Source organism: Neolamprologus brichardi, chromosome 2 (assembly GCF_056152115.1).
Source record: "Neolamprologus brichardi isolate AB-2024 chromosome 2, ASM5615211v1, whole genome shotgun sequence".
In the NCBI taxonomy this organism is placed as follows: Eukaryota; Metazoa; Chordata; class Actinopteri; order Cichliformes; family Cichlidae; genus Neolamprologus; species Neolamprologus brichardi.
In genome coordinates this window covers 3,458,712-3,469,303 of record NC_142105.1, presented here as the reverse complement: position 1 = coordinate 3,469,303, position 10,592 = coordinate 3,458,712, and the positions used below count along the sequence as shown (strand labels likewise).

The window sequence follows — 10,592 nt, the reverse complement described above, 5'->3', positions numbered from 1 at the left end:
TTTGATTAATTTCTCCCTTTTCAGAGAAGTCCAATTTGTTGCCTCAAACTTGGGTATAGAACATTATTTTGGTGGGTATTTCTGTCTGTCTAAGTAAAAAGGGATGTAAACAGTAAGGACATAAGACATTTAAACAGGTGCAACTTCCACCAATACTTTCAGATTTGCAACTCTGAGAAATGAAATGGGAAAAAAGAGACGAATACACCTCCAGGAAGAAGTACAGAAAGGTGGTGACATCCGTGATGAGCGCTGCACTGTTTTAACCCATTCCAGTTTGTCCTGTTTAGTGAAAGGTGATTTTGTTTTTCTGTGTGTAAGGATGTGTTTCAGCCTATTTGCGTGTTTGTACACCTCTAAAGTACCTGCTTGATGGGCTGGAGAGTCTTTGTGGCCTTCTTCACACAGCAAGTGGTGTAAAGATGATCCAGATATGGTAGCTCTGTGCCCACAATCTTTCCACAACATGCTGGAGGGCCTTTTGTCAGCTTTGGTACAGCTACCACACCAATGCTCTCTACTGTGCTGTAAAAGCTGCAGTGTGGTGCGCAGTAGACTCTCTCTATGGATGTGTAGCGGTGTGTCTGTGGTTTTCTTTTTGGTTCGGGACTCTATAATCATCTCTTTGGTGTAAACACACACATGACATCATATTGTTATGATGTCGTATCATCTGTAAACTTAACAGTGGTATTCGTCTTGCGGATGCACTGATGGTCATGTCTGTCCGGAGCATACAGGAAGGGTCTCGGCACGTAGCCTTGCGGAACTCCGTGGTCAGAGCGAGGATGGGGAGTGTTTGCCTGCCCAGGCTGACAGTCTGAGAGCAGTTGGTGTTAAAATCTCACACCTGGTGATCTACCTCGGCTGTGACGCATTGCTTTATGTGATTGAATAGCAGTTCAAAGTATTTAGAAATGATCATGGTAAGAGGAACTGGCCAATAGTTGTTGACACAACTTACTGTAGATTTTTGGTCACAGGTTCAATGATGGTTAAAAAATGACCTCTCCCAGTTAGCAGGGCCAGCTGCTATCCTTGTGTTGATGCTGCAGAGATGCTGCTGCACCTCATAAGTAGAGCAGAGGTCCCTGGATTGCTGGGTTGCCTATTGGCTTACAATTGTTGTGTTCCTCTGCTAGGCTGACAGAGTTATCAGTATGTGTGTAGTGTGTGTTATTTTTCTTTTTGTAATGCACAATGGACTTGATACCTTGCAACATCCACCTTGAACTGGAATTATTGTTGAAATACTCTTTTATCCATAGTTGCTGGTCATTTTTGTGTGTATGAAGCGCTGTTTTCAGATGTTTTTATTCAGCAGGAAGAAAGACAGCATCAAGGGAAAGGGATGAATGACTGAATAACCCTTTAGTGTTGGAAAAATGTAAACAGTTTTTGCATGTCGGTAAGAAACATTCTTATTATTGTTATGAAATATCCCTTCTTTAGGGCTGGGAGGACACAGACCCAGTGTCAGTCAACTAACCCCCAGCTTATTTGTATTTAAGGAGTATTAGCGTACTCCCAGTGCCAGTCCCAAGCCTGGATAAATAGGAGGGGAGCATTCAGAAGGGCATCCGGGGTAAAAAATGTGCCAAATCAAACATGTAGTTCTATCCGCTGCAGAGCCCCTTGGGTAAACAAGGAAGCAGCCAAAAGAGCCCAGCCATCATCGTTATTATTATTGTCCTCTAAGTGTTGAGACTTGTGAGAATAATGTGAAAAAGAAAAAGGCATATTTTGTCATTTCACAGCCTTGAATGTCAGGAGCAATAATAGAGAAAAAGAGCTTTAACAACCATAAGCACCCAACGTTACTATGAGATATTTCTGTAATGAGATCAGTAAATAAATAGTGGCTATATTTACATGGATCTTCGTTTTTGAATGGTTTAAAAACCCAGATAAAGAAAAATGCTTCAAATGAAGAAACTCAAAAAAATGAATGGAAAAATTAGCGGCACGTGGGAACACTAGCCAAAGCTGTTGAGGAAGACAAACAGATGATGTATTTAACAGTTTTGATGTAAACACCGCGCAGTATTAAAACCATATTTCACATGAACACCTGGCACCAAATCTTCCATCCAAATAAAAATAATAATGTGTGATTTAATAACCTCTTATTGGGTTTATTGGTTCCTCTAGGCTTGTTTTATTGAATCATCCCTTTCAAGCAGAGCTTAGTTTGATCCTTTTTAGTCACTCATCACATTTATTTATATATACAGTAGAAATGCAGTTAAATGAAAACCAACAGGGATAAGAGAAAAAACGAGGTTTTGGGCTAAAAGCAGAACGAATGGATGACACTGGAGACACTTAAGCTGCTTTCAACATGCACTGCATCCCTGAACATTTCTAGACTTTACCCTTGTGTCTCTTTGGTAGAGGAGAAGCAATTTACATGCATCAACCAGGCAGGAGCAGTTCTCTTACTTACATGTTGCCCTCAAAAGGACGACTGTAAATATTCCTCAGGTGTGCAGGTGAGGCAGCTGCCAGGGTAGAGCGTGCAAGAAGGCAGACTCCTGATGCCCCGTGGTTTACTGTGAATTTACTGCGTAATTACATGAGTTGTCTCACACATGCAGACTTTGTAAAAGTCTAGAAAAGCTCAGAGCTGAAGCACAAAGCTGTGGACAAAAAGCCTGGCCCAGAGTTCTTGTATAACTGCATAATGCTTAAACAATTATTGAAGCTAGTGGAAGAACAGAAAATTTGTCTTGATGCATTCTCAATCATCCAGGAAAATAAATCTCCAAAAGTTGATTCTGTTCATCTGGACGTAGCGTTTTCTGGGAGAAACGTTTCGTCACTCATCCAGGTGACTTCTTCAGTCTCAGCTGACTGCAGGTTTCAATCTTATAAACAGCACATTTGCATAATGACTGAAACCAGCCCACTGAAGGAACAATGGGCTGGGAGGTCAGTTCCTTAATCATAATTATGCAAATTCTCATGACCATTGATCAACAACCACTGATCAAAGACCACTGATCAATGGCCATGAGTACCATTCACAGAGAGTTGGGGAATGGCTGCAATCACAGCATTGTAAGATGGTGAAAGAGGTCCTCTTAGGCCCCCTCCTCGATTCAGAGATGGTCTTTCCCTTTTCACGTAAATGGCCTCGTTGACTCCACACTCAAACCAGCGTTCTTCGCTGTCCAGGATGTTACATCCTCATCCTTGAAAGAGTGTCCACTGGCCTATAGGTGTAAACAGACTGCAGAGTCCTGGCCTGATGAGGTAGCTCTTCTGTGTTGTGCCATCCACTTCGCCAGAGGTTGTTTGGTTTCCCCGATGTATAAATCCTGGCAATCCTCCTGGCACTTAACAGTGTACACTATGTTACTCTGTTTGTGTCGGGGGACCTGATCCTTGGGGTGGACCAATTTTTGGCGCAGCGTGTTTTGGGGTTTAAAAGCCACAGAGACCCGGTGTTTCGAAAAAATGCGTCTCAACTGTTCCGATACTCCTGACACATTCTCTGTGAATGGTACTCATGGTCTTTGATCAGTGGGTTTTGATCAGTGGGTTTTGGTCAGTGGTTGTTGATCAATGGTCATGAGAATTTGCATAATTATGATGAAGGAACTGACCTCACAGCCCATTGTTCCCTCAGTGGGCTGGATTCAGTCATTATGCAAATGTACTGTTTATAAGATTTGGGGAAACCTGCAGTCAGCTGAGACTGAAGAAGTCACGTGGATGAGTGACGAAACGTTTCCTCCACAAAACGCTGTGTCCAGATGAACAGAATCAACTTTTGGAGAACAGAAAATTTGCTACTCCTACAATAATCAGGATGAGATATCAGTCTGAAAACAACATTTTTATCTTTCCAAATGCCAGAATTCGGCTGCTTTCATTGTTTTAAATCAGCATAAAGGATATTTTGAAGTTTGCAGGACAAAATAACAAACTCAAGATGATGAGCTGGAGTCTGGAAAATTATACATTACAGTAAAGGCTGGTGACGATGACAACGAGTTATATGTGGTGCACAGGAGTGACTCATATTTAAACATTAATAACACGTTGCTACATTTACAGAAAAGGCAGAAAGAGATAAAAAAGGATAAAGATGAAAAATTGTTTGTGGCATAGTGTAAAAAAATGACACTGATGGAGAAAAAGTTGTTAGTTATTCTTTTTTTTCACATTAGTCTGTTTGGAAACCAACTCTGGGTTTTGTTTAAGGACGTCCATCTAAAAATAAATTGTATGTAATCAATTAAAAAAAATTAAACAAAATTGTAAAAACATATTTACACACATGCACTGAATTATAGGAGGTTCTGTAAAAAGGCTCGGCCACATTTCTTTTCCTGTGTGAGCGAGAGCGCCCTCCCCCAGCTGCGCTGAACATCCAGCTATTGGCCACAGTCCAGTACCAGGCTGTGCTGATTGGTTGGCTCCAACTCTAATCACTTACAATTGGCCCATTATCTACTGCATGCCACACCTCCCGTACGCACACACACACACCTCCACCCAGCTTTGGGACACAGTGGAAGAGTGGACACACTGAGAGGAAGGTGATGCAAGGTTTGTGATGTATTTTTGGCCCCATATCACAGACTTCCTGTGTGTAATTTTCTGTGTGTGTCTATGTATGTGTGTGTGTGATAACAGCGGCTATTCTGTAGTGTGTTTAAGGTCTGAAGAGATAACCCCCCCACCCCACCCCCTCCCTCTGTGTACTTAACAGTATGAAGGCTTGGTTGTGTGTGAAAGTAAGAATTTGTTTATTTTTCTGTGAAAGGGTTGTTGTTTAGTAAGTAAGATGTTTGCAGAGACGTGGGGATCACTGCTTCGATGAATTCTGCCCAGAAGGGTTTTTACATGTTGCTGCTGGTAGTAGAGTATCAGCTCTCATCGTGTGACAAATACAGCATCTAAAACATCCTTATGAACCATAAACAGGGAGCCGATCAGAGAGCGAGTCTTTAAACTTAAATGTTCAGAGGGCTGTGCGCTCCTCAGCGCATATGATCAGTGAAGTTTGTGAGGTATTAAGAGCCAAAACCACTGTGAGCCCCCAAAAATTAATATTAACAAGCTTAGATAGGACACTTCATGCAAAAGTTGCAAAACCCCTGTTTTAATGTAGCTACACATTAAACATAACCTATAACAAAATAACTTAAATAAAGTAGAACATCTAAATGAAGTGAAAACAATATAACAAATGACACAAAGAAGCCTAATAGGTAAAAATCTAAACAAAATCCAATAGATCACCATTAATAACACGGTTAAAATACAATAATTTTGTGTAAAAACAAACAATTTTACAGGTATCTCAGTGAAAAACTAAAAACTTAGTACACTTTGTCTCAACAGCTTGCATAATTTAAAGTATTTATTTACTGTATGGCTTTATCAGTCTCTCACACTGATGTGTCTCACTCTTCTTCATATTATTGCTTAAATAAATTCATTGAGGTTTGCAGGTATTTGTTAATGCACGGCTCTTTTGTGATTCTACCACAGCATTTCAATCGGGTTGCTTGATTATTTTCTTTTTTTAACCATTCTGTTGCTGCTGTGTTTGGGATAACTGACCTGTTGCATGATCCAGTCGGGGCCGAGCTTTAGCTGTCGGACTGACAACCTCACATTTGGCTCGAGAACACTTTGGTATTCAGAGGAGTTCACGGTCGACTCTCTGACTGCAAAGAGTCCAGGTCCTGTGGCTGCAAAACAAGCCCAAATCATCACCCGTCCACCACCGTGCTTGACGGCTGGTATAAGGTGTTTGTGCTAATCTGCTCTGCTTGTTCTTTTCCAAACATGCTGCCATGCTCTTTTTAGAGAACAGGCTTTCTTCTCCTATATCTTTTTTGGCAGCTTACAGGGTTTTAAATCATCCAGTGCCCAATTATTATCTCTACATCCACTTAAAAGCACTTGGGTCCAAGAGATGTAAACGGTGACAGCGAGGGTCTCTGCAGATGTCCGCAGAGGATTTACATAACAATGCACCAACTACTCATGCGCCCCAGGCGGCAGACTTCAAGAAGTATAACAGGAATGACTGCTCGGCCGTTGCGCCTCGAGCTGTCTGTGCTTGTATATGATGAAGGTATAACACGATCGGTGTCCCAGCCACTAGAGCGTCACAGTATCCAGTTTGTAACCACTCTCACACAGCCTTGTTTGAGCCCAGATGCATGGTTTTGATCTGCTGTTTAGCATAATGAAAACATCTAAAAGAGTCCATTTCCTCTTTTATTAAACAGCTCAAGAAAGCAGCTCATCCAGTAAGAACTGGTCTTTATTATGCTGATCAGATATTGCAGCATTTTTAACCTCACACTCTCATACTGTTACTGAGTTTTCAAATAGCTTCTCTACTCCTTGAATGAAACAGGAAGATAACACAGCACAAGTTTCAGGCCAGAATCAAAGAGACTACTTGACTACTTCCTTTATTCTTTTCTTACTGTGCCCATCCTTTTGCACTCCTCAACTTCCTCTTCCTCCTTCCTTTTCCTTTCTAGCGCTCTGATCCTTAATCTCTCCCGTTGGTCCCACCTAGTCAGCCTCTTTTCACTCATCTTGCCTCCCCCCTCCTTCCCTCCTTGTCTTCCACATGTTGGCTGGATTCTTCACGCCTGCGGTACCCATCTCCGCCTACAGTAGATTAGATTGTTTCTGCAGCATCTACTCTCTTCTGTAGTGGCATCCACATTGTTCTGCAGCTCACTGTCAGCATCCATAAATCCAATTTGTTGCCCATGCGTGTGTCTGTATGTGCCTGCGTCTGCATGTTTGCTTCAACGCGATGCAGCTGCCTTACGTTTAGTTGTCCGCGTGAGTGCATTTAAGTGTCGCAGGCATCCTTTTGTTTGTGTGCTGCAGATATTATTTCCGTGTACCTGCCTTTCAGTGTCAGTACGTTCGTCTTGCACGAGCGTGCATTTATTATGCTTGTATCTTTGTGGATGTGCAGGCGTGTATGTTTGCAATTGTTTGTGCGAGTGAGCATGTGTGTGTGTTAGCGATAGCTCGGGGTCTAGTTCGCTGTCAGTCTTGATAAGGCCAGTGGTTGGGAGGCGTCAGTCGGGGCGGCTGCTCGCCTGGCCTCTGCGTGGTGGATCTGCTGAGGAGCCGAGCCATTAGACACGCTGCAGTGACTATAGAGAGAAAAGGAGTGGGAGGGTGGAGATGTATGGTGAGAACGCCTGAGAGGGGGAAAAAGAGAGAGAGAGAAATGCAGGAGTGAGGAATGGGGTAGGGGTGGAGTGTGTTGTGGGGGGTTGATGGAGTGTGAATAAGATCAAGATAGAAACTGGGAGAGAAAGATGATAAAAAACATCACAGGCAGATAAGGAGGGCCGATGCAGGCGAGGTGAAGGCGGTTAGAGAGAGAGGATGAACAGGAAAAACCAAAGGAAGTGTATCCCCAGTTCTTTCCCTTTTCTGTTTCACCTTTTCCCTCGTGAAAATCATTAAATATTCAATCTCTTTTAAACTATTTTTCCCTTATATCTCTCTACTACCCATCCACCCCCCTTCGTTTCCTCCTTGCTCCCTGTGGAGCTTGAACAGTTCAGATATCCCCGCAGTGTCTCCTTTCTCTGTCCTTATTTAGAAGCACCAAATATGCTTCATATTTCTTCCATCTCCTGGGGAATATTCGTCTCTCGTATGTTAGCCGAAGTCGCCGTCAGCCTCAGAAACAAGATAAACACGACTGTTGCTTCTCTGCTCGACACAGGGATGTCAGTTTGCATTCGGTCTGAGACCTCGAGCACCTAACATGTTCCTTTTAATAGGCTACACGCAACTGTGATGTGTCAGAGAGACATTTCTCAATTACTAATCAGTTTATCTACTAACTGGCATAATTTGTTGAGTTCAATATATCACGGTTATGATATTAAAATACGAGACAGCTCGAGTGCTTCTTCTTAAAACAGCAAGTGGCTGATACATTCTGCAGTGTGGAGCAAATCTCACAAACCTCCTAATCCCACAGCAAATTTTTAAAGTATCTGCTGCGGTTTGCACCTAATTTATAGGTTAGTTCGTGGGCTTTTTCTCGTCGCAAATTTGATTAGAAACACATTTAGTTAGACATGTTTACAGTGCAGAGGTGGAAAACCTTGTTTCTTAAGTTGGAAAGCGTCTCAGGTGTGTTCCCGACAGCTGCTGCTACTGGCTGCGATAGAGAAGATTACTTCAAGTCAAGCTTTACAAGAGAAACATTCAGGGGTTTTACAGCTTCCCCACTCCACTGTTGCTCAGAAAATGCCATCGCTTGGCACCGTTCGGTGCTGCAGTGTGAAATAAGCATGAAAGTGCGCGTCTAATGTTGTGGAAAAAGCCAGTAGGACTGAAAACAGCCAAAAATAACGTGTTTTAGTATCAATCATCAATTGTCACGCTTGACAGGTCTCTGGTTCAGTATGTCAAGGCTACTCATATATACGTATATTCTGCATATTTGCAAATATGAGGCAATCTGCAGCTCGTTCCCTTTGACCTGTTTTTTTAGTGTTGTCTTGTCTATACTGTGTTTTTTTCCTTTTACTATGTTTACCTTTGGAAAATTTTGAGTCTACGTAATTTCCATCACAGTTCTTTGAAACAGGGCCAGAAAAAAGAGGTTGGGTTATTTTATTTAAAAAAAGAGGCAGAGGCCCAGAGCCATGTATGGTCCACTTCACTGTGTAAATAAAGGGAGGAAAAAGGTAAGGGAGGAGGCTACTGCTCATTTTTAATTTTGTTTAAAACAGTTCAACAGTGCACGAAAGCAATGATGGGAGGAAATGCTGGTGTTAAAAAACAACAGTTTCCCTAACCCTCTGCCTCTTTTTGGATTTGAACAACTCGCCCACTGGCTGTCTGTGACATTTACCAATAGTGAGCGTGTGATGTAACCATCATTGCTGTTAAACTAGGTTAGGCGCCGGCAGTTAGAGGGGCGTCTGAGGCCGCTTATATCACAGCCGTTATCAAGTGGCTAATGTGTAGATGACAGGAGCTCTAAAGCCATCGCTGCAGTCAGTCTGGACAGGTGACCAGACCAAAGCACCCAGATGGAAAATTGGAGACTAATTGGATGACACGCTAGCTGTTGCTTGCATTTTTGGACACACCTATGAGGTATTATTAGGGAACAATAGAGCATGAAGGAGACAATATTATATCACTAATAAGTCTTGATGCATTCTCAATCATCCAGGAAAATAAATCTCCAAAAGTTGATTCTGTTCATCTGGACGTAGCGTTTTGTGGGAGAAACGTTTCGTCACTCATCCAAGTGACTTCTTCAGTCTCAGCTGACTGCAGGTTTCAATCTTATAAACAGTACATTTGCATAATGACTGAAACCAGCCCACTGAAGGAACAATGGGCTGGGAGGTCAGTTCCTTAATCATAATTATGCAAATTCTCATGACCATTGCTCAACAACCACTGACCAAAACCCACTGATCAATGGCCATGAGTACCATTCACAGAGAGTTGGGGAATGGCTGCAATCACAGCATTGTAAGATGGCGAAAGATGTACCCTTAGGCCTCCTCCTCGAAGGATGGAGGAGGGGACCTAAGGGCCTATCCTTCTGATAATGTTCTACTTTAAAGGCTTAGTTTTTATGCGCAAAAGGAATCAACAGAAAATTAAATGATAAAAATGGCGAGGACATATATACTCGCTGCCCACTTTGTTAAGTACATCTGTTCAGCTGCTCATTAATACAAATATTTCACGCAACAGCAACTCAGTGCATTTAGGTATATAGAGTTCAAAACGAGCATCAGAATGAGGAAGAAAGGTGATTTTTAAGTGGCTTTGAATGCAGCCTAGTTATTAGCACCACAAAGATTGGTCTGAGTAATTCATAAATTGCTGATATTCTGGGATTTCTCCACATAGCCATCTGTAGGGTTTACAGAGAATGGTCCAAAAACGAAACAAATATGGACTGAGTGAAAGTAGGCAACAAGAACTCAAATAATCACCTATTATATGCAGAAGAGCATATTTGAACCTTAAAGCAGAGCAGCAGCAGAAGACCATACCAGGTACTAATGCAGTCAGCAAAGATCAGAAAACTGAAGCTACACTTCACACAGGCTCACTAAAATTGGACAAATGAAGCTCTGATCTGGTGAGTCTGCTGTAAATAACATGAAGGCATGGATCCACCCTGCCTTATACCAATGGTTCAGGCTAGCAGTGGTGGTGCAATGGTGTGGGCGAGGATATTGGCAATTCAGTGGAGCAACTTTGCATTATGAATGTTCAACCAACAAATTCATATGGATTTAATACATCTTTTAATCTACGCCATACAAAAAGCAGTTCTGAAGGCAAGAAGACGTCAACTAGGTATGAGGAAGGTGTACCTAATAAAGTGGCCAGTACAGCACATAAACAAGATAATTAGAAAGAATAGTAATATTTTATTTTTAAATAGATGGATGATTTAATAAAGAAACACCATAATGCAGTAATAAGAACTTTTTACTTATAAAATTTCTTTTTCTGGAGGAAATCATTGTCACAGGCTAAATATTTAGCCAAGCAAAACAAGCTAAACGTATATAACAAGGAACTACAGCACA

At 41.9% G+C, this 10,592-nt stretch overlaps 1 protein-coding gene and 1 long non-coding RNA gene across 3 annotated transcripts in view; one reads left to right on the top strand and one right to left on the bottom strand.

Moving 5' to 3' along the window:
* Positions 1-4,530: 4,530 nt before the first annotated feature.
* The window catches only part of LOC102800029 (C-terminal-binding protein 1), a 28,954-nt gene continuing 22,892 nt past the window's right edge, over positions 4,531-10,592 (top strand). The window contains exon 1 of the mRNA XM_087846149.1: positions 4,531-4,557. Coding sequence (XP_087702275.1) covers positions 4,551-4,557 — 7 coding nt within the window. The 5' untranslated portion in view covers positions 4,531-4,550. The remainder of the gene's footprint in view (positions 4,558-10,592) is intronic.
* The window catches only part of LOC148106053 (uncharacterized), a 74,498-nt gene continuing 70,353 nt past the window's right edge, over positions 6,448-10,592 (bottom strand). For both annotated transcript variants that reach the window (XR_015719636.1, XR_015719640.1), the window contains one exon: positions 6,448-7,306. This is a non-coding gene — a long non-coding RNA (uncharacterized LOC148106053). The remainder of the gene's footprint in view (positions 7,307-10,592) is intronic.